We start from the raw sequence: 23,632 nt of genomic DNA, 5'->3' as shown, positions 1-23,632 counted from the left end.
CATGTTAACCTTCAGATATCATTTTTAATAATTTTCGATAAAAATTTATTATCTACAGCAATTAAGTTTTCCCACACACACAAACTCGCAAAAAAAACCTAGTATGCTAAATAAACTTCTTTCTTTCGTACAACAGTCGCAAATAATTCAGTTGCAGGATAAAAAAAATTTCAATCATCATTCAGCAAAATGGCCAAATATTTGATGATAAGTATTAGTGTACTGGCTAAAATTATTCTAATACAAGTAAATATTCGATTGCTATATAGATTCAATAACAAATAAGACATCAATTGAATACTTCTACTTATTATTTAAGGGATTTTTTTACAAAAATATAAAAGTATCAACGCGACTAGATCTCTCGGGTTCATTAAACCGTCTCTGCGGCGTCGATGAGTCTAATGACGAGGATGATTTGGCAACCTGTGATTGCTTAGCCCGTTTATCGGTATCAAGTACAGTGCAAGCGGGAAAATATCACCATGTTGCTAATTACAACGAGAATAATTCAGCTGCATTGACTGGTTATGCATCAATCCATCAAACTGAACCAGATTTATATCTTGGGGGCCGATCGCGGCTCAAAGTAATTTTTTTATTTGTTAATTATTAATCAAGGGAAATAATTGCAGCGGCATAGAAAGATTGTGACAGAAATAAAGCTGAAAAAAATATAAATATTTTTGTTCCGCCCCTGGATGTTTCAATATGTCTATATATTGAGAGCGAAAAACTGTTTTTTTATTTTCAGTTCAATAATGCGAAATGTGTCAAAAATGGTGAAACTAAAGAACTAAAAAGTCGTACGACTCAAGTATTTCATGTCAGTAGCCAGTTTTCAACAGGGACTGTACCAAACGATTATTTTACTTACGTTGTTAACGATGTGAACTTGGTTGCTAAAACAAAAATAGATATAAACTCTGAAAACGCACGACCATTTGTAAATATTATAATTCTTCACGCGTACTTATATAGGGGAGCCTAGGGCACAAAGACCCCCTTGAGCCGATTTTTCTTTTTGTGGCTTTTAACCATCAAATTCGGTTATTTTCCGTCTATTTCGGAAGAACCAGTCGAAATTTTGCACAAAATCGAAAAAAAAAATTTTTTTTATTTCCCGTCAGATTATGACCTCTACATTGTTTTTATCATATTTCATGTGAATAAGTGATATGTGGGGTAAAATAAACCACCTGAAAAAAAGTGGTAACGAAACAATTAATTTGACGGAACATAAAAATGAAAATAATTTTTTCGTCACAATGTTTTTTTTGTGTGGCCCACTTTACCTCACATGTCACATGTTGGCCTAAAATATGATAAAAACATTGTACACGGAGAGAAAATTATGGCAGCGGTTCCCATAATTTTGTGAAATTTTTTCCTATACCATCATAGGAATTACGACCATAAATTATGAGAGCGGTTCCTATAATTATAGGAATGTTTCCCATAATTATAGGAATAGTTCCTATAATTATGGGAATGATACCCATAACACTATAGGAATGGTTCCTATAATTATAGGAATGGTTCCTATAATTTATAGGAATACTCTCTATAATATTATGGGAATGGTTCCTATAATAGTATGGGAACTATTCCCATACTACTATGGGAATGATTCCCATAATGCAATTGGAATGGTTCCTATACCATTATGGGAATCATTCCCATAATATTATGGGAATAGTTCCCATACTATTATAGGAACCATTCCTATAATATTGTGGGAATGGTTCCCATATTATCATGAAAAAATTAATGTAAAGAAGTGTGGTAATCACTTCTACAATACACAGAAATATTATTAAACATAAAAACAAAAATTCAAACATTGAAAAAAAAATCGTATTTGGCAAAAAAACATTAAAATTTTTAACAAGAATTTTTTGTCAGCACAAAACATTCAAAAAAATTCAAATTTTGGGAAATTTCTACACTATTGTGCAGAAAAAAAATTTTATGACATTATAGGGATGGTTCCCATAACATTATGGGAATAGTTCCCATAATATTATAGGAATAGTTCCTATACCAATATGGGAACCATTCCCATAATGGTATGGGAACTATTCTCATACTATTATGGGGATGGTTCTAATAATATATGGGAACCATCCCTATAGTAGTATAGGTACTATTCCCATACCATTATGAGAACCATTCCCATAATGCATAGCAAAACTTCCCATAATTTTCTTTCCGTGTAGAGGTCATTATTTGACGAAAAGTAAAAAAAAAATTTTTTACCTAATTTTGGGAGGAGGGGGCCCTCGTGCCCCAGGCTCCCCTATACAAATATATGTGTATATTTTGTGCATATCTCGTTAAATAAAGTAAATTAATTCTCGTATTTTTTTACAGAACAAATTGAAATTAGAAGTAAATAATACCGTATTGTATGAATTCGACAAAGATCTCGGTACAATGTGTGGTGAGTCATTGAAAAAAGGTTCCGTAGAAGAATCGCTTTGGAGCATATTTAATTTTACTTATTTACATGGCAACGGTTGTAATTTTCCGAAGGTTAGAAAAATCGCGTGCTTAAAGGTAAAAGGGCTTATAGCTAAGGGTTAATAGGGATTTGTGGTAAAAGGGCGTATAAAAAAATTTTTTTTTGCCATTCGGTTTGAAATTGTCTGAAACGTAAAAATCTGTGAAAAAAAAAAAGTTGGTATCCTAAAGGTGAAAGGGCGTATCTCAAGACATACGCCCTTTCACCTTTAAGAAAAGTACTACTTAAAGGTAAAAGGGCGCATAAAAAAAAATCGTATTTTTTATACCAAATGTTAAATAACGCGTTACTAGAACCAAAAGGGCGTATAAAAAAAAATTTTTTCGATCCAATCAATGTAAAAATGTAGGAAACATTAAAATCTATGGAAAAAACAAAAAAAAAATTTTTTTTATTATACGCCCTTTTGGTTTTAAGAAAAAATTTTTTTAAAGTCATAAGGGCGTATCCTGTTTTTCCGGTTGTTATCAATTATAGGTCAGAGTAAGAGAAAAAATTGCAAGGGTAATAAAAATTATCACTCCATTAATTAATTTATCTGAACAAATATTTATTTAAGTAAAAAACCAAATTTCTTTATTTAATTTTGATCGAATCTTAAGTTTGTTATATTTTTTTTAATTCAACAATTGATGTAAAAAATATGTATAATTCGAGAATGAAAAAAATGCATTTAAAAAATTTTAAATTCTATGAGTGCAGTGAAAATTGATTCAACCAAATTAATAAAATGTACTTTTAGATTTTTTAATTTTTCAAAGGTGCATTTCTTCATTTTTCAATCAAGGTTTCATTTCTATTTTCTGTTTTTTTTTTTTTTTTTTTTTTCATCGGTATTATCAAAGTCCAATTTTCAGCGATGATAATAGTTTATAAATTTTTTTATTATTATCAAGTTATGTTCTAAAAAAAAAATAAAAAATCTTTTTTTTTTATAATCTTAGGTACAGATGATTCTGACGATGGCGATGGCATAGGACCAATACCCTGATGAATTTATTTTTTCTTCATTTTTCATTCGTTTTTTCACTTGAATAAATATTTGTTCTTATAAATTAAATTGTGGAGTGGTAATTTTGATTGGAGTGGCATTTTTTGTCTTACTCTGACCTATAACTGATACTAAATCGAAAAAACAGGATACGCCCTTTTACCTTTAGATCACCAAAATTTCGAATTCTTAAAAGTAAAAGGGCGTATAATTAAAGACATACGCCCTTTTACCTTTCAATTTTTTTTTTTCAATTTTAAGCGTAGAATGTGTCTACTACTCGATTGGCAATAAAAAAAAAAAGTATGCGCCCTTTTACCTTTACAAAGGTAAAAGGGCGCATAAATTGTTATAAGCCCTTTTACCTTTAAGCACGCGAAATATTTATTGATACTTATAATTGCGGAGAGAAAATTACAGTAAAAATTACAGTATATTGTGAGAATGGTTTCCATATTGTACAGTAACAGGTTTTTTTTTCTGAAACATCGATTACAGAAATCGCACCCATACTGTTTGTGGAAACCATTCCTATGTATGTGAACCATAACCAAATGGGTCACCATGAAAAATCATGTCGCGGTAACATGAAGATCTCATGTTGTAGTAACATTACATGATTGTTTCATGTTGGTGCAACATGAATGTCATCACGGTGAAAAATTTCCACTAAATTTTACTATGGGCGCATCGTAACGCTGGACTATAAGAAAACTGGTACAAAATTTACAAGTGTTCCATAGTAAACGTAGGCGCAGATTACACGATTGTGGCCTATGCGCATACGTTTACTATGGGCCACTTGTAAATTTTGTACCAGTTTCTTATAGTCCAGCGTTACGATGCACCCATAGTAAAATTTAGTGGAAATTTTTCACCGTGATGTTACCGAATCATGAAAAATTATGTTGCCCCACCTAGACTGATTCATGTTGCAAAACCTTGTTATTTTTCTCCATGTGGATTTCATTCCTATACGATTTCGAAGTCTTTACTGCAAAATTATGCATGAAAAAAAATTAGGTGCTGCAACAGGATGTATTCCTGTAGAGGCAACAGGAAAAATCCTTTTGCTCCGACAAGACTGCATGCTGTTGCACTGCCTATTTTTTTTCCGTGTACCATAACATTATGAGTTGGTCTTTAATAAACGTACTACAAACGGTAACCATAATTCTCTTCACACGGAAAGAAATGTCAAGTAAATATGCCTATGCAGCATAGTAATAATTACATTACTCTATAATTTGTGTCACGCAGCTCTTATGTGACTGCCTGTACAAACTATAGAGTAATGTTATCATCACTCTGCATAGGCATATTTACTCGACATTTCTCTCCGTGCATGAAACCTTTACACTAGAAAAAGTTTAAATTCAATCCAAAAATTTTCTATTCCACTGTACTCACAATGCCATCCATCGTTACAGAAAATTATTTTTTATTAATTTACGAAATTACTTTTCAAAGGATCATGAATTTGAACCCACCATTAATGTACCACTGGCAGTAACGTTCGATGAGCCACTGCAGTGTGGTGATTATCAGCTATACTTCAGAATAAATACGGGTGAATCTTATTTATACTGGTATGGTTACATTTGGTGGAATTTATATCCTGGCAGTAATTGTGTTTAGTCATATGAATATCAAAAATATAAAAATAATGAGAACAATGTGAAGCTTCTTGTTAGAACCTGATTGGTTAGTCGCAGCATAGAGATCCACAATTTGAACGATCACATGAATTTAAAAATTAAAAAACAGTCAAAAACAAGATAAAAATTTTTTAATTCGCCCTACAGTACATTCTTGAGTGTAATAAAAATTAATAAAAAAAATCGTCTGACAATATCTTCGTGAGCGTCTGATTCATTTTTTCAGCGGACACACCATTTTCTTACAGTATAAATTAATGAGTAATTATTGAACCTCGTTCTTAATTCTGCATTTAGAATTTTTGTCAGAAAAGTTTGGACATAAAATCCCAACCTTTCTAAATATGTTCCATGATACTGGAGGATTACTCTGTCTGTACATCTATTGATAAATTCATCGCTGATGTCGAGACAAATATATATATGCTTCAGTAGTAAAGAACTCCACGTATACGAAAGATTTCTCACAACTACATTTCATATGCCAGAGTTTAATTAACACGCGGTCGTGTGCTTGATAAATCGGCAAAGTGTCAAAGGTGTCTGTCTATTCTATCAGAGAATGTAACTATAGATAATTAATACTCGCACTTACTTTTTATATATTTATATATTTTAGGTCGGTCGTTAAAAACTAAATTTTCTCAGGCGCCTCATAAAAAGCTTCTTTTTAGTGAAAAAATACCTGGGGAATTTGGTTTTTACTTTTTAAGTAAAAAGAACACGTGCCGCAGGACGATCAAAGTTCACTTTTCGATACAATCGCGTTTTTTCGAAATATCTCATGAAATATGCAAATTAAAGGAAAAAATCATAGGAACAATTTTGTAGGAAATTAAATTCTTGACAAAAAAGGTCATGTTCATTTTTTTTATAAAATGTGTATTTATGAAGTTATTTAAAAAAAACAATTTTTAGATCATTCGTTATCCTTGAAACGCCCAATTCATAAGATCTAATAAACGTTTTTTTAAAATATCTTCATAAATACACGTTTTATAAAAAAAATGAACTTAGCCTTTTTTGTCAAAAATTTAATTTCCTACAAAATTGTTCCTATGATTTTTTCCTTTAATCTGCATATTTTATGAGATATTTCGAAAAAACGCGATTGTATCGAAAAGTGAACTTTGATCGTCCTGCGGCACGTGTTTTTTTTACTCAAAACGATAAAACCAAATTCCCCAGGTATTTTTTCACTAAAAAGAAGCTTTTTATAGGGCGCCTGAGAAAATTAAATTTTTAACCACCAGCCTAATATATTTTTGCTGGTTAATTATTGAATAATTATAAATTAATCCCCGACTTCGAGTGGAAATTTTAAATAGATATTGAAGAGCCCGGTTTTTTTACGGCTGTCCTCTATTTAATTCTCATCATCTACATTATTATTATTATTATTATTATTATTATTATTATTATTATTATTATTATTATTACTATTATTATTGTTATTATTATTGCCGTTACTTATTCAGTAAATTTTAAATTTACTTATTCGAAGGCATTCATAGGAATAAGTATCATCAATTGAAAAGGTATAACCCCAAAGAAGTAAATAAAAATTAAGTCGAAGTGAATGAGTTCATTAAAGCTTCACCCTCTTATATATTTTTATTCCATTTCGATTCCTTTCAGAAAAAAATATATTCCTGCAATTCATCAGTGAATCGAAATAATTAAAAGCGGTAATTCTTTACATCTATACTTTTATAATAATTATTTATATTTATTTACGAATGCAGCAGTTATAGATCTCTATTCCGAGTTCCATGATAAATAAATATATACTGGATGTTGTTGAAAAAAAACCACTTAAATGTAATGAATATTTAATGGACTTTTCAGTTGATTTTCACAAATTTTCATACGTATGGTTCCGTAAAATAAAATGGAATACATTACCAGGTATTACTTACTTTTGTGAAGAGTTACATTGATATGGCATATATTAAATATGTAAATGAATGAGTATTCAATATATATGTACATATTAAAAAAATATACATATTAAAAATTTGTCAAAATGAAAATAGAAAAGAATGAAAAATATTTTTGAATTATTTATTTATATAGAAAATCACATTTTCAATTTATAATGAATGACGTAGGGTTCAATAATAATATATATATGTATAATTATTGAGAAAAAATATATATAGGCGAGGGTGGGGCAGAACGGCCCCCCTGAAATTTTGATCAAAAAATAAATTTTTTTTTTTCGACTAATTACTATAAATCCGATATGTTTGCGCATTTTTACCCCACGTATGACATTTGGGGCAAAATGGACAAGCCCAAAATTTTGAAAAAGTGATTTTTTCATATTTTTATCGTCAAATTAAAAAAAAATTATTATAATTCCACATTTCTAGCCCTACGCATAACACCTGGGGCAAAATGGACCAGCCGAAACTTCCGAAAAAATTATTTTTTCATATTTTTCGGCCGTTTCTCTATGTAAGATGCAAATTTGGTCGCTAAAAATTTATAAAAATTAAATTTTTTTTTTAGTTGATAAATTTTTGAAATAAAGTAAAACTATAGAATTGTTTTTTTTTTTATTAAATAATAATTAGTAATTAAGGTAATCGAGAGTGAACGATTTATTACACCTTAAAAAATTTTTTTCGAGTAATATAAAACCAAAAATAGTTGTCAAGAGAAAGAAATACATTCTTAATGATGAAAACAATTTAAAAAAAAAAAAAACGAAAAAAAAAATTTTTTTATCACTTTTTGGAGGGGGTCGCTCTGCCCCACAAAAAAAAAATTTTTTTTTCAGAATTTTGGCAAAATGTCCATAAATTTGTTCGAAATAGGACAAAAGTAAAGGGAAATTATGATTGAAAGCCACAAAAAGTAATAATTGGCTTAGGGGGGCCGCTCTGCCCCACCCTCCCCTACATAACTAATTACTACGTTGAATATTTGACGGCATAAATTCAAGGAAGAAATAACTGTTACAAATTTTTTTCTCTCTCATTAATAAATTTCCTTTATTGTTGTAAATTTCTTATATTTTTCCGAAGTGAAGACTGAGTATCGGTTCACAGAAGAGCACAATCGATGACAGAAGTGATCAATCGATAAAGTCGGTGTTCTATACTCATATATTATCTCCTGCTCATTAATGGGCTCGAACCCAGTTCCTCTGGTTAAAAGTTTTCTAATTTCATTCCCAGCCCGCACGCTGTTTTCTCATAAATAATAATATTTTTTTATTGTAAAAATAACTTACCGTTAGTGGATTTAAAAAAATTCAACAATAGATAAAAATAATTAGAGAAAAATTACGTATAAAAGCTACCTCACCTTGACAATAGCGAACTAATGATAAAAATAATTGCTCTGAAAAATTGATAGTATAATAATTATCTAGAAATACTGACGTATGTTGGCTAGTGTCCAAACCGATATAGCATTGTTAATTTTTTTTAACGTTATTGCTTGTATTATTTGAAAAAATGAAATATTTACTCATAAAAATTGTTTTATCACTTGGATTAGGTGTAAGTAAATTTTAAAAATTATATGAGGTGAATAAAAATAATTTATTAAGATGTACAAGTTTTATTTACTAGAGTGTCACGTCGACGGGGATAGGAATACAGACTGATACTGACATTCAAGGAAAAATGGGAGTTTTGTGCATCGACGGGCCGCAGGATACTGACTACCCGACTTGTGAATGTTTACGTAAAGTTCCAATTTTTGGTAATTTAGCTATCGGACCACCAGATATTCCGTATTTAGGTGATGTTCAAGGTTTTACTGACGATGACGCAATTCCTTATATTTCTAGTGATGATGATTTGATAATACCTACTGGTTCTGTAACAGTAAGTGGTATTTTTTTTTAACTAATCCAGAAAAAAATTGCGACGTGTACAATATTAATTTTAAACTTAATTAGTTACTACCCGGGAAAATAAACATACATGATCATGCATGGCCATACATGATCCGTGTAGACATGCCTGATCATGAATGCTATGCATGAAAAGTCATACATGACTACTTATGATTTTGCATGGCCATGCATGATTCATGCCTGGTTATGCATGACCATGCGTGATACATGCCTGATTTTGCATGACCATGCATGATTCATGTAAATTCATGTCTGATTTTGCATGACTATGTGTGATTCATATACGTTAATGTCTGTTTTTGCATGACCATGCATGACACATGCCTGATTTTGCATGACCATGCATGATTTAGATACATTCATGTCTGTTTTTGCATGATCATGCATGATTTAGATACATTCATGTCTGTTTTGCATGATTCATGTAAATTCGTGCCTGTTTTGCATGATTCATGTAAATTCATGTCTGATTTTGCATGACCATGTGTGATTCATATACGTTAATGTCTGTTTTTGCATGACCATGCATGATACATGCCTGATTTTGCATGACCATGCATGATTTAGATACATTCATGTCTGTTTTTGCATGATCATGCATGATTTAGATACATTCATGTCTGTTTTGCATGATTCATGTAAATTCGTGCCTGTTTTGCATGATTCATGTAAATTCATGTCTGATTTTGCATGACCATGTGTGATTCATATACATTAATGTCTGTTTTTGCATGACCATGCATGATTTAGATACATTCATGTCTGTTTTGCACGATTCATGTAAATTCATGTCTGATTTTGCATGACCGTGTGTGATTCATATACATTAATGTCTGTTTTTGCATGACCACGTATGATTCATGTCTGAGTTTGCATGACCATGCCTGATTTTGCACGACCATGCATGATTCATGAAAATTCATGTCTGTTTTTCCATGACCATGTATGATTCATGTCTGAGTTTGCATGACCATGCGTGATACATGCCTGATTTTGCACGAACATGCATAATTCATATAAATTTATGTCTAATCTTGCATAGTTCATGTAGAGGCATGCCTCATCATGCATTGCATGTATGAAAGGAAATGAAAGGTCATGTACGCATGATTTTGCATGACCATTCATGTAAAGGCAATTTTTTGAATAATTTGTCAGATTGCCCGTACATAAAAAAATTACAGTCAATGCTTTTTTTTACAATAATACGCATGCTCATGCAAATGGTAGTTTTTATACCTAATAAAAAAAACACTGCCAGTGCGCATGCGCATGATTACACAGAAGTACTAATGTACCTAATTTTGATATTAGATCGACGGATTAGAGTGCGAAGATGAAAGTGGAGAGCAAATAGAATTAGATCCTCGAATAATTTACATGTTAAATATCGAAGTCACCGATTTCAGCGGGAAAAGTAATTCATACGTCAAAATTGACGACTTAGATAACGATCAAACGAAAATAAGTTACAAAAAATCAATCACTAGGACAAAACCATTGAACATCGTAAGAAAATTATGATAACTGAAATCACTTATCTTAATAAACTCTATATATATGTAAGTATCAATTGAACTAGGAATCTGGGAGTGTGTCAGTCGACGGTGAGGAAATCCATAAAATTGGTCCGGATGCCAAAGAAAATTTTTGCGGGCCTTTTGCATTGAATTCCATCGAAGATAACATGTGGCAAATTCTTAACAATGTGGTGCTAAATGGACAGGGATGTCCAATGAAAAAAGTCAGTTACTTAATCATTGTTATAAACATTTGTTTTTTTAATTTTTTTATCTCATTGTAGGGAACTTCCGTTATGGTAAAAAAAAAATTTCCCATAACATTAATATTTGACAAGCCTCTCAAATGTGGCGAATACAAGATGGACATCCGTGTCCAAACCCCCGAAGATGATGAGACCTTCTCCATTGGGGCAGAGTGGACAGTATCCGAAAATTTGCATTGCGAACAATAATCGGTTTCCAAAATTTCATTGATGAAATAAAAAATTATCGCACTTGAAGTCATGTCTACTTAAATTAAATTATTTAAATGTAATTTTTATGGATCAATAAATTATTTAAAATCGATTTCTGTCGAAAGTGTACAAAAATAGTCATAGCAATTCTTTTTATTTTTGAAAATTTCATAAAAAGCCGCCATAGCTGGAATATTCATATTTTTTTAGTCGATGCGGTGCAAAAAAATTGGATAAAAATTTTTTTTATTCTCTGTGCACTTGCGCTCTGATACTTAAACAGTTCATATTCCCTCTGCTAATAAAAACTCCGTTTGCTTCGTACTTGCGGTGAATTTTTTTTCAATTTCAACTCTCAGTGCCGAAATTAATTAAAAATGAAAAATTACTTTTATTCGCGATTTTTTTTTACAAAATATGATATTTAACTCTTTGAATGTAACTCTAATAGGGGAGACCGAGGGGCCACCGTGCCCCCCTCAAAAATTTTTCAAAAATTTTTTTTTTACATTTTTGGTCAAATCATGATACCTCTGATGTTTTAAAAATATTTTAAGCTGATCTGCGATATCTGGGGCAAATTGGACCACCCAAAAAAATTTGCTACAGGAATTTTTTTTTTTTTCCAAACTGAAATGAATTTGAAAAATTTATTGATTAAAGATCTTTTAGGTCAATCGATTATATTGTGGTTAAAATAAAAAATAAAAATTTCAATTAAACTGCCCAGAAAAAAAAATTCTCGACTGAAGGTAATTTTTTTTTTTTTTTTTTTTTTTTTAATTTTTGATTCATGAAAATTTTTTTGGCCTAAATTTTTTCAAATAAAGTAGAAATTTTCTCCGACCAAGACGATTTTTTTTTAACCAAGACAAATTCTCTTGGCTCAAAAAAATCTTGACTTGGTTTTCCGAAAACGTTTGTCTTCAAAAATATTTTCTTGACTCAAGATAACTTTTTTTTCTGTGTGGTTATATCAGCTCAATAAATTTTTTTCTAATAAATTTGAAGTCCTTTGGATTCTAAAGGTACGGAAATAGTCTATTTGAGTTTGAAATCTTTTTTTTTCATTGAAAATAAATTTTTTCTTAAGCTTTTTTTATAGGGGTCCCGTCGTGCCCCAGAAAAAATTTTTTTTTTTCAAGTTTTGGTAAAACCTTAATAGATTTGCTTAAGAAACGACTAAATTAAGTTGACCTATAGATTAAAAGCCATGAAAAATAATTACCGGCTTAAGGGGGCCGTCATGTCCCGGTCACCCTATATATAAATATATATAACAGTGGAATATTTTTTAACTACCTAAGTATCAGTAAAGCATTTTAAAATTATATAAATAAAAAATAAAAGAAAAAATTGTCAGAGTCATTGAGTCCATTGGACATAAAACAATAATTATTTTTGATACCACTCATTAATTGATTATTTACTTCATTGCGTTTTAATTCAATTTTTCAACCCAAGGGAAAATTCCTACAGGTAATATTTCTGCTTATTTCAAAAATTGTTTTGGATTCTGATTAATTAATAAATTACAAAAAAAAAATAAAAATATTGTAGTAGAAGCTGTGAAATAACGGAAACATTTTATCGTTATCAGCTGAGTGACAAATTCAGAAATAATTTTTTACTGGAATCGCTTAAAAAATACTTACATGGAAACAAAATATAACTTGTGATAAATTGTTTTTTTTTAGATAAAAATTAATTGGCCTGAATGATGAGTAAAAAAAAAAAAATTTTGTTGTTGACTGTTCTTATTATTTTTTTATCGCAATCGGTAGTACTGGGAGTGTTTTTGAATTCTTTTGCTGGTGCACCTCTTGATGAAAACGAGAAACCTCTGAGGAGGGAAAAAACTATTCCGTCATATTATTATTTGTATATATTATCGATGAAATTAAATAATAAATAAAAAAAGTGTGTAAATAATTTTGTTTGTAAATTTATTTAATTATTTTTATAATACCGCGAATAAATTTCATTTTTCAAAAGATTATCTGTGAGTGATTTTTCAAAATTTCCACCCCCCAAAAAATGTAAAAATTTTTTTTTCGTTTAAAAAAAGTGACTAGTAAAATTTTTTATATCCAGTCCAAGTAAAAAAATCGGTCTGTCAGTTGACCCTGCGGGCCAGCCCCAAAACTTCCCGCTGTTTTCGAGCTCGCTGAGCTCGAAAACATTATTGTGAATATATTTTCGAGCTCTTCGAGCTCGCAAATACTTTTGTATGCCATTGTTTTGTAAAAAACCATTTTTTAGCATTTCTTTCTTCCACGATATCTCGCGAACGAATTAACCGATTTTGATGGTTGAGGTGGCAATCGACGCGTTTTATCAAGTTCTAAAGCTGGTCGAATTTTGAAATTGATTTATTCAGCCGTTTTTGAGAAATTTCAAAAAAACCAAGGAAAAAATTTTTTTTGAATTCTTTCGTCAACGGTTTCTCTTGAACGAATAAACCGATTTCGATGGTTGAGGTGGCATTCGACGCGGCTTATAGAGTTTTAGAGCTGATTAGATTTTGGAATCAATCCATCGAGCAAATTGGAAGTTATCCAAATAAAACATTTTTAAAAAAATTTTATTTTTGAAATATCTCTGAACGCACCCTACCGATTAAGTTCAAATTTCTACGGCCTCAAGACATTAACAAGCCGCGTCGAATGACACCTCAACGATCAAAATCGGTTCATCCGTTCAAGAGTTATGAATATTTACATACATACATACGTACGTACGTACGTACACACATACATACACTCGGACATCATCGTGAAATTAGTCAGGATAGCTTCCTAGGACCTCGAAACGTCGACATCTGATGGAAATTCGATTTTCGTAAATCGGACCGAAACCAATAACTTCCCGAATTTTTGAAAATTTACAATTTTCTTAGCGGGAAGTTAAAAAAACATTTGAAATACTGTTGGTAAATAATGAGCCTGAAATTAGCTAAGGTTTAATAATTTTTTGATTTTTTTTAAATCAGTGAATTATAAAAAAATAAATATTTTAAATAATTTCACCTGTAGCTTTTTTAATTTTTTAGCTGTGCATATTTTCAGTTATTTTTTGTTTTTGAGTTGATTTGCTGAAAATAAAATACGAAAATTGCAAATTATCTAAGATACTGAAGTTAGCAGACGTCTAATAATTTTTGAATTTTTTTTTTAGACGATAGAAGATAAAAAAAAAATATTTGAAAAAATTGCACCTGTAGTTTTTTAAATTTTCTACATGTGTATATTTTTATTTTATTTTTTTACAATTGATTTTTTGAAATACGAAAATTCAAAAATTTTTGAATGTCTGCTAACTTCAGGATCATAATTATCTTCAAACTTTAGGATCATCAGTAAATAAATATGTGCAAAAAAAAATTATTTAAGATAAATAACTCTTATAAAATTTAAATATAGAGAAGAAAACTCGGGTTATATTTTTTTTTGGCCAACAATAAGTTGATTCTTTGAAAAATTCCTGAAAAAAATTTGGAGACTCAAAATTTTACAAAATTGATAAAAAAAGATGTCGATTACGATCAGTAATTATTTTGAACATAAAAAAATTCTTTACCAAATTTTTCAGGTGATCCGTTTTATCCACCCTTACGTAAGTATATATTTATATATCTATATATAAAATTGCAGAGTAATTGTGAGAAGGTAAAACTAAAGATGGTCGTAAAAAATAAGTTAGAGGCGCGTGGAAATCGGCACGATCGTTCGATTGAACGCAGATTTATAGGGGTCGTTTGATACTAAAGATCTTTCTCCTTTCTCATCTTTATTTTCGATACGAGTTTCGCTGTTTATACAGCTACAACTACAACTACAACAACTACTACAACTTCTCTGGTACAGGTTCTACTGAATAAACTGTAAAGTTTAAATGTAAATGCAAAGAGTCTGCTTGCAGACTAAACGGAACCACGAGAAACGCTAAAAGTCCATCGATCGGCTTCAGAAGATAATAAAATACAATCGATGATTCATTTTACTCCTCGTTGTACGATTACTTAAAAGTTAAAAAACAAAATTTTTTTTTTATGGCGAATAAAAATTTTATAAGATGGAATTTTTAACACTTTCGAAATTTTTTTATGCCGTTTCACAGATAAATATTTCATTTCTTTTTATTTAAATTTAAGTTTCTCTTTATCGTAAATTAATTTATTACAAAAACTATTTATTTATCCTTAAAATTTTTTTTTACTGAAACCTCGAAAAAATAGTTTTTTAAATTTCGCGCACAAAAACTGAATTTTTGCACATAGCGCGAAAGCGCTGGTGTGCTTTATGATCGCTCTAAATTTTTTGACTCATTCACTCACATTAAATTATCTCTAGACTTTTTCGATTACACTAAAATGGGTCAAATTTTATACCAACACAGAGACAATTTATTAAAGAATAACTTCGACCCAATATTAAGTCGATTAATTATTCCATTAATTAAATATAAATTATTTTAATCCCAGTGACACGAGTTGTCAATTGTCCTGTATGAAACTTACTCTCTAAATATATGAGTTAGTGATTTTTCACTAATTTCAAGTGAATATTTACTAATTGTCAATGCTACAATCGTACCACGCAGAATTAGTTAATATTCATTAAATGAATATGTGAATATTGGAATTCACTGATTTGATAAGTGAATATGAGAATCCACTAAATTGAAAAGTGAATATGGGAATCCACTGATTTCATCGGTGAAAAAAAATATTATATTGCGAAAAAAAATATAAGACACTTCTAATTAGATCCAAAATGTGATTAATGTATTAGAATCATTACTTAGAGGAAGTATACATGATTTTGATTGATGAAAAAATCCCGGTGACTGCTGGGCTCGAACCTGCATCTTTCCGATTCAAAGTCTTTGATGCTATCCACTGCGCTGACCTACGCATGTGATCGCGTGAGTGTAAATAGTATATTCGTTATGATACCAAACAATAACTGATGAAGAAATAAAAAATCCGTGATGTTATGATTGACGTACTCTTCATATAAATATATTATTGTTTTGTACTTCTATTTTTTTTTATTTTGAAAGTTTTTTATTAAAATTTTTAAAAATAGCACCATAATTATAGATTATATTTATATCTAGTAAAATATTTAATTATTTGCTAGTTAAAGTTATTAGTGAAATTGTGAAATTCATAAATTAAGAAGTGAATAACAGTTTGACTTGTAGAAATTATGAAAATATCGCTAGTTCAGTAGTGAAAATCACTAATTTGCTAGTGAAAATTATAGTGCTAAATTTATTAGCGAGAATTCACTAATCTGTTATTTAAATACACTGATTACGAAGTGAATACTGCTTCACTAACGTAATTAATGAAATTTCCACTAATTCATGTTTAGAGAGTAGTAAACCAAATAATTCTCGATAGACACAATTAATCGGCCTAACTTTTTTTTTATTATCTTTGTATTTTTGATCACAAGAACCCTATTGAAAATTACTGTCTAAATCCTTTTAGTTTAATTGTAATTAAATAAAATAATAAGACTGATTATTCACGAAAAGTTTAGCGGCCATTTTTATTTTTACTATTGTTATTATTACAAAAGTAAATTTTTTTTTCTTTTTTTCTCCCCATCAACTACTGGCAGCAGCACTAGCGTAAAACAGTAGGATTGAAAAAAAAAGAGCGAAATCTACAACAAAAATGCGGGATATTTAGAAAAAATTTAAATAAAAAAAAAAAATTAAACTGGAATTAAGAAATAAAAAAATCAAATTAAAAATTTAGAAGTTGAATAAAAAAATTCATAAAAAAAAAATAAAAGTAATGATTAAAAATAAAATGAGCGATTGAGGTGTGCAATTTTGGATTTTCCAACATTTTTTCTTCTCAATACTCCGATTAAAAAATTTGAAAAAAAAATTTGTATGACTTCCATTTATGAAGACAATTAATTTTTACCATAACACTAATAAATCGTCAGTGATAAAAAAAAATAACTCATTAAAACTTTCACAGAGAAACAAATGCTCATAATAACGATCTACAAACGAAAATAATAAAACCGCATGTTCAATAATCAAACGTTGAAATCGCTCTACTTGAAAGGTCGAGTGAACGCCTCTGGTTTTTAACACAGAGTATACTCTGATGCTGGTGTTGTATCTTCAGCCAGACGATTTTATCTACTGCACGAGAGTGCTAAAGTCTTCTACGCCCCTTCAGTATTCAAAAAAAAAGAAAAAAAAAAAAAAGAAACAAAAACCAAGACCTTAAACCTAAAGGGACCAAAAAACGGTTAGTTAAAGAACGAACGGATTCAATAATTAAAAATAACCGTAGACAATGAGTGGGAATGATTATTTTAGTAAAATGATGACTCGCGACTCGTGATCGTTTGTTAATTACGGGTTCTACGAGTGGAATTAAATTGAGGACCCTCATCTTCTAGGGGTTTAATTGCTCAGATCTAATTTTGATTCAGGTGAGAAACGCAACACTATTAAGCCCAAGTGGTTATCTAGCCAATCGGTACTTGAAGAATCCCATCCCGTCCTATCTGATTTCCTCTCGTTGATTTTTCTGGTTGGTTAAGAGCCAAAGCTCGGAGGGTTTTTTAAAATTCATAGCCACTAAAAAGCTTGACACCGTAATTGCTATTGCCCGTATTTGAACAGCGTAAAGAGTAAAAAATGACATGAACCGAAAATATATGCCGGAGGCTGTTTTATGTCCATCATGTATCAGATTACTCTAAGCAAACTGGCGCTTTTTAAAACCAATACGCCCCGGAGGTAACGGCTACAAAACGTGTCATTACGCCGCGTGGAAAGGGGGATGTATCGATAAGGGAGGTGTTGAAGAGCCAGATCAAGATACTGATACAGATCGTCTCGCAACAAAATAACTCTTCTTTTTTTTTAAATTACCACTTTACATGTCGGCGCCTTCTGGAATCGTTGGATCTGTTCTTTATGCCAACATAATTCCCGGGAAGTAGGTCTTGGGAGATCTGATTTTTCAAAAAGAAATCGAGGTTACTTTGAGCAGATTTACAATCAAAGTAGATCTCACAGATGCCAGGAATTTTATCCGAGAGATCTACGGAGATCTCCATAGATCTAAAATCATCGGATTCAAAATCATTGAAGATTTTTAAGATCACTGTAGATCTAAAATCATTGATGATCTGCCGAAATCATCAGAGATCTGAGATCTAAGATCTACGATCAGATTTGTTCAAAAATTAGATCTACGTTATTTCTAGTAGATCTACTATTTTTGGAAATTCACGAAAATCTTTGAAGATCTCCGGCGACTTTTGTAGCTTCCATAAAAACAATTCGTCGATCTGCGTAGATCTTGAATTTTCGAAGATCATCAGAGATCACCATAACTCTAAAATCATCGACGATCTGTCGAAATCATCAGAGATCTGAGATCTAATTCAAATTTTAAATCTAAGCTCTACGATCAGATTTTTAAAAAAATTAGATCTATGTTACTGCTAGCAGATCTACGAGCTTTGGAAATTCACGACAATCTTTAAGATCTCCGGCGACTTTTGTAGCCTCCATAAAAACAATTCGTAGATCTTCAATTTTCAAAGATCATTAGAGATCACCATAACTCTGAAATCATCAACGATCTGCCGAAATCATCAGAGATCTAAGATCTAATTCAAATTTTAAATCTAAGATCTACGATCAGATTTTTTCAAAAATTAGATCTACGTTACTTCTAGCAGATCTTCGATTTTTGGAAATTCTCGAAAATCTTTGAAGATCTCCAGCAACTTTTGTAGCCTCCATAAGAATAATTCGACGATCTGCGTAGATCTTGAATTTTCGAAGATCATTAGAGATCACCGTAGATCTAAAATGATTGACGATCTGCCGAAATCATCAGAGATCTGAGATCTAATTCAAATTTTAGATCTATGATCAGATTTTTTCAAAAATGAGATCTTTGTTACTGCTAGCAGATACGAGTTTTAGAAATTCACGACAATTTTTAAGATCTCCACCGACTTTTGTAGCCCCCATAAAAATAATTGGTCGATCTGCGTAAATCTTGAATTTTCGAAGATCATCAGAGATCACCAAAACTCTAAAATCATTGATGATCTGCCGAAATCATCAGAGATCTGAGCCCTATTCCAAATTTAGATCTCCACAGATCTACATGATCTCCCAAACTGAAACCAAAAATGCCGATTTATATTCTCTTCATAAATTTATATAAAATTATTCGCTCTTATATTAATTTCGTGCAAGTAAATTTTCATTTGCCCAAAATTGTTATTTCAGAGTATCAGCATCCGGTTAAATTTGATCTAATCCCCATCTCGTTTATCATAAAACCCAGCGGCGGCTTACTTCTTTTCAGTAGTGTACAATTAACCAGTACCCTTTTCTAAAACCAACACGTAATTATCTCGCCAGCAGCCGTTTCGAAATTGCATTTCGTCTCATGTTTTAAAAACATAAACCTATCAGCGAACAGCGTGATTCTAACCCACGAAATTCAAGAACCGAGGCAACATTTACACGGCAGGTGGCATCAATTATATTTATCAAAAAAGATAAAATAAAGTGTAGTGACTTTAATTTCGCCAGTCAGATTCAATTGGTCCTCATAAATTTAGCATTCATCATAACAAATTCGTGCGAGCCCATTGCAATCATCAATGCCGCTACAATTTCAAATAAACAAACAACCAACCGACGAATTGGTTCTGTCACGGCAGGTAACAATCACCGGACACGTAGCAAAATAAACAAACGACAGCTGAAGTATCCGACACCCAGTTGATAACTATCTTCCAATATCACTCTGAACAAATAATTATTAGCACCCAGCCTGAGGAAATTTTCTGTCAAACAGATCAGCGAGAAAAAAATCCATCAGAGACCGGTTTACAATAAACACTAGACTGATTCAAAAAAATCGACTAATTTTTTTTTTCTTCATTATATCGAAAATATTGTTGAAATGACAAAAAAAAATACTGTGAAAGTTTGAGCTCTTAATATTAATATTAACAACTGTCGCATCGCAATTTTCTATTTCCCGTTTAAATAATATGGGAAAATTTATTTTTTAAGGTTTGGAATTTTGTAACTCACAGTGGGGCCAATACTTTTGAATGTTCAAGACATAGTCTTATGGGAAATTTGACGCTCTACAAAAAAGGTCTCTTATAATTTTTCGATATTTTTATTTATTCAAAAGTAATTCGAAGTTAAAGTTAGATTGACGATAAATTTTTACATTTTTTAAATTTTTTGACGCAACCATCAGCTTTTTTGGAAAATTTTAGAGGACATTTTTTGTAGAGCATTTTATTTCCTACAACTTATCTCAGAGACAATTTTCGATATTTCTCATAGGTCGTAAGTTATGCGCAATTAACTGAAAATTTAATATAATTAATTTTAATCAACAAAATTTAGATTATTTAAGAAAATTTTTAGTTAATTGCAAATAACATACGACTTATGAGAAATATCGAAAATTGTCTCTGAGATAAGTTGTAGAAAATAAAATGCTCTACAAAAAATGTCTCTTATAATTTTTCGATATTTTTATTTCTTCAAAAGTAATTCGAAGTTAAAGTTAAATTAACGATAAATTTTTACATTTTTTAAATTTTTTGACGCAACCATCAACTTTATCCGAAAATTTTAGAGGACATTTTTTGTAGAGCATTTTATTTCCTGCAACTTATCTCAGAGAAAATTTTCGATATTTCTCATAAGTCGAATGTTATTTGCAATTAACTGAAAATTTTCGTAAATAATCTAAATTTTGTTGATTAAAATTAATTATATTAAATTTTCAGTTAATTGCGCATAACTTACGACCTATGAGAAATATCGAAAATTGTCTCTGAGATAAGTTGTAGGAAATAAAATGCTCTACAAAAAATGTCCTCTAAAATTTTCCAAAAAAGCTGATGGTTGCGTCAAAAAATTTAAAAAATGTAAAAATTTATCGTCAATCTAACTTTAACTTTGAATAACTTTTGAAGAAATAAAAATATCGAAAAATTATAAGAGACCTTTTTTGTAGAGCGTCAAATTTCCCATAAGAATATGTCTTGAACATTTAAAAGTATTGGCCCCACTGTGAGTTACAAAATTCCAAAGCTTAAAAAATAAATTTTCCCATGTTATTTAAACGGGAAATAGAAAATTGCGACGCGGCAGTTGTTAATATTAATATTAAGAGCTCAAACTTTCACAGTATTTTTTTTGCGTCATTTCCAACAATATTTTCGATATAATGAAGAAAAAAAAATTAGTCGATTTTTTTGAATCAGTCTAATAAACACACTCATGATCTGAATCCCTGCTCTATTGGAACATCGTTTTAAAAAATGGCTGTCCCACCGAGAATCGCCCAGTCCCGAAGATTTTCGATTGATTACAGGGCGCTCGGTCCCGACGTATTACGGTGTTGGTTTTCGAGCCTTTTGTGTTGAAAAAGACACATATAATCATACGAACACTCGGCAAACCCAGGAACCGAAATCCCTCAAGTCGTTCCTCTTCTTTTGGGTATCGTGTGTTCTTATGCCCCAGCTCGTCCCGAATAAAATTTTACATGCCTCCAGGGGTTTGGTTTTTTTTATGTAGATTTTTGGTAAGCAAGCGGTTTCTTATTCACCCTCTTCCACACTTACTTTGCATAGGAATCCGCCGACTATCACCGGATGTAGGTTGTAAAATTTATAAATTTAGCTTTTTACTAAATCACCAAAGCAATTTCATTGTTTAGCTGACTCTGTTAGGATATTTACATTTATTTATTTTATTCTAAGCCCAACTGTAACAGTTGTCTGTAGATATAGAGTATTTTCTTGGTCCTTTTTCGAGGATGCGCAAGGCGACTGATGGGACAAATGAATTAACGAGGCGTCAAGCCAAGCTGCAGCTGGCGACATAAGTCACCATAACCACAACCGACCGAAAAATATATATGCATTATCTCAGAGTTAACAAAAACACAAGAGATGTTAAAACTTGCTGTGATTTATTTTAACGCACTTTGTTATTAACTTTTATGAATTACTGCCAACTTCAATCTTCGTCACTTCAACGCTTTTTTTTACTCAAACTAAATTGCCCAGTTAGTTTTGCTAAAATTATGCTTCGTAACAAATTTCGGTCCGTTTTTTTTTTTTAAGAGAATGAAATATTTTTGCAAAAAAGTGGTTTAGATTAATTTCGTAAGTTATTTTCTAACCGCGGTTAACACATGTTGTCTATGATTTTTAAAAATCCATTTTCTCACGATTTCGAGAGATCGACCGCCTGTTAAAAGTTACTTAAGACGCCTTACAGCTAAACTAGACAGCTCGCAAAATCTCCCATTTACATTGATGATGCACACCCTAAACGCGTGATCCTCACACGCCAGGTCTTAATTTTTTTTTTTTTTTTTTTTTTTACATTGTGTTGGAAACTATTTGGTATAATATAATCGGGCCGTATTTGAAGAATAAAATACGATAGGATATATATGTATATATATAGGGCGTAAAATAGCGTTTGTCTTTTATTATATATTTGTAGCCCCAAGTGTTTAATTTAAAAAAAAGGCACCACTTGAGTAATCGATTTATATAAACGATTTTCTACTCGGCTGTATTCACTCTCTTCTCTTCTTTATCGTCTACTCTGCCACTAAATTTATGCACTGCTATACATTTTAACTTTGTAAATATACTTTATGATTCAAATAACCGTTGGCGCAATACTGTCACGATATTTTTTTATATTTTTAAAAAAAATTTGAATATTGATGGATTTTTTTTTCTAATCTCCCACGGAGAAAAATTTAAAATTTTTTTAAATAGACAAGTTTTCATTCCTATCAAAATTTCGAGTAACGAAATTTTGACATCAAAATTTTGAAAATGCGTATTTCTAAAATTTTTTTCTGATCTCCCTAAAGGAATGAAAAATTTGTAACAACAACCTAATTTTTGTTTTTATCCAAATTTCGTGAAACGAAATTTCGACTTGTCGAGATTTTGACAAAAATGATCATGATAAAAATTTTCAAAATTGCTTATGCTTAAAATTTTTTTCTGGACTTTTGTTAAGAATAAATATAAAATTTTTAAATAGACAATTTTTCATTATTATCAAAATTTCGTTCTTCGAAATTTTGACATCGAGATTTTATCAAAATTTTGAAAATTGCTTACTCTTAAAATTTTTTCTGATCTCTCGCTAAAAAAATGTAAAATTTTTAACAATAACCTGATTTTTGTTTTTATCTAAATTTCGAGGAACGAAATTTCGACGTCGAAATTTTGACAAAAATAATCATGATAAAAATTCTCAAAATTGCTAGTTCTTAAAATGTTTTTCTGGACTTTTACTCAGAAAAAATATAAAATTTTTTAAATAACAATTTTTCATTTATATCAAAATTTTGTTCCTCGAAATTTTGACTGAAATTTTATCAAAATTTTGAAAACTTCTTATTTCTAAAATTTTTTTCTGATCTCTCGGTAAAAGAATGTAAAATTTTTAACAATAACCTGATTTTTGTTTTTATCCGAATTTCGAGCAACGAAATTTCTACATGTCGAGATTTTGTCAAAAA

At 30.5% G+C, this 23,632-nt stretch overlaps 2 protein-coding genes across 2 annotated transcripts; both read left to right on the top strand.

Moving 5' to 3' along the window:
• Positions 1–92: 92 nt before the first annotated feature.
• Positions 93–5,402, top strand: LOC130674395 (uncharacterized). The gene is made up of 5 exons (XM_057479711.1): positions 93–246; positions 320–589; positions 755–946; positions 2,374–2,535; positions 4,986–5,402. The coding sequence occupies exons 1-5, from the start codon at positions 190–192 to the stop codon at positions 5,151–5,153; spliced, it is 849 nt and encodes a 282-aa protein (XP_057335694.1). The 5' UTR covers positions 93–189; the 3' UTR covers positions 5,154–5,402.
• A 3,123-nt stretch (positions 5,403–8,525) lies between these two features.
• LOC130674351 (uncharacterized) lies at positions 8,526–11,137 on the top strand. The gene is made up of 5 exons (XM_057479653.1): positions 8,526–8,685; positions 8,758–9,015; positions 10,362–10,556; positions 10,630–10,791; positions 10,852–11,137. The coding sequence occupies exons 1-5, from the start codon at positions 8,641–8,643 to the stop codon at positions 11,020–11,022; spliced, it is 831 nt and encodes a 276-aa protein (XP_057335636.1). The 5' UTR covers positions 8,526–8,640; the 3' UTR covers positions 11,023–11,137.
• The last annotated feature ends 12,495 nt before the right edge of the window (positions 11,138–23,632 follow it).

This window comes from Microplitis mediator, chromosome 9, assembly GCF_029852145.1.
Source record: "Microplitis mediator isolate UGA2020A chromosome 9, iyMicMedi2.1, whole genome shotgun sequence".
Classification (NCBI taxonomy): Eukaryota; Metazoa; Arthropoda; class Insecta; order Hymenoptera; family Braconidae; genus Microplitis; species Microplitis mediator.
The sequence above is the reverse complement of the archived record's forward strand: the minus strand, read 5'-3'. Positions and strand labels throughout refer to the sequence as shown.

What these genes read in the sequence shown, in the direction of transcription:
- LOC130674395 (XM_057479711.1), top strand. Translation starts at nt 190, where the DNA reads ATGGCCAAATATTTGATGATAAGTATTAGTGTACTGGCTAAAATTATT. An exon ending in GGGGCCGATCGCGGCTCAAA is followed by an intron (nt 590 to 754) that starts GTAATTTTTTTA and finishes TTTTATTTTCAG; the next exon opens with TTCAATAATGCGAAATGTGT. An exon ending in ACGGTTGTAATTTTCCGAAG is followed by an intron (nt 2,536 to 4,985) that starts GTTAGAAAAATC and finishes TACTTTTCAAAG; the next exon opens with GATCATGAATTTGAACCCAC.
- LOC130674351 (XM_057479653.1), top strand. Translation starts at nt 8,641, where the DNA reads ATGAAATATTTACTCATAAAAATTGTTTTATCACTTGGATTAGGT. An exon ending in GGACAAAACCATTGAACATC is followed by an intron (nt 10,557 to 10,629) that starts GTAAGAAAATTA and finishes CAATTGAACTAG; the next exon opens with GAATCTGGGAGTGTGTCAGT. An exon ending in AGGGATGTCCAATGAAAAAA is followed by an intron (nt 10,792 to 10,851) that starts GTCAGTTACTTA and finishes ATCTCATTGTAG; the next exon opens with GGAACTTCCGTTATGGTAAA.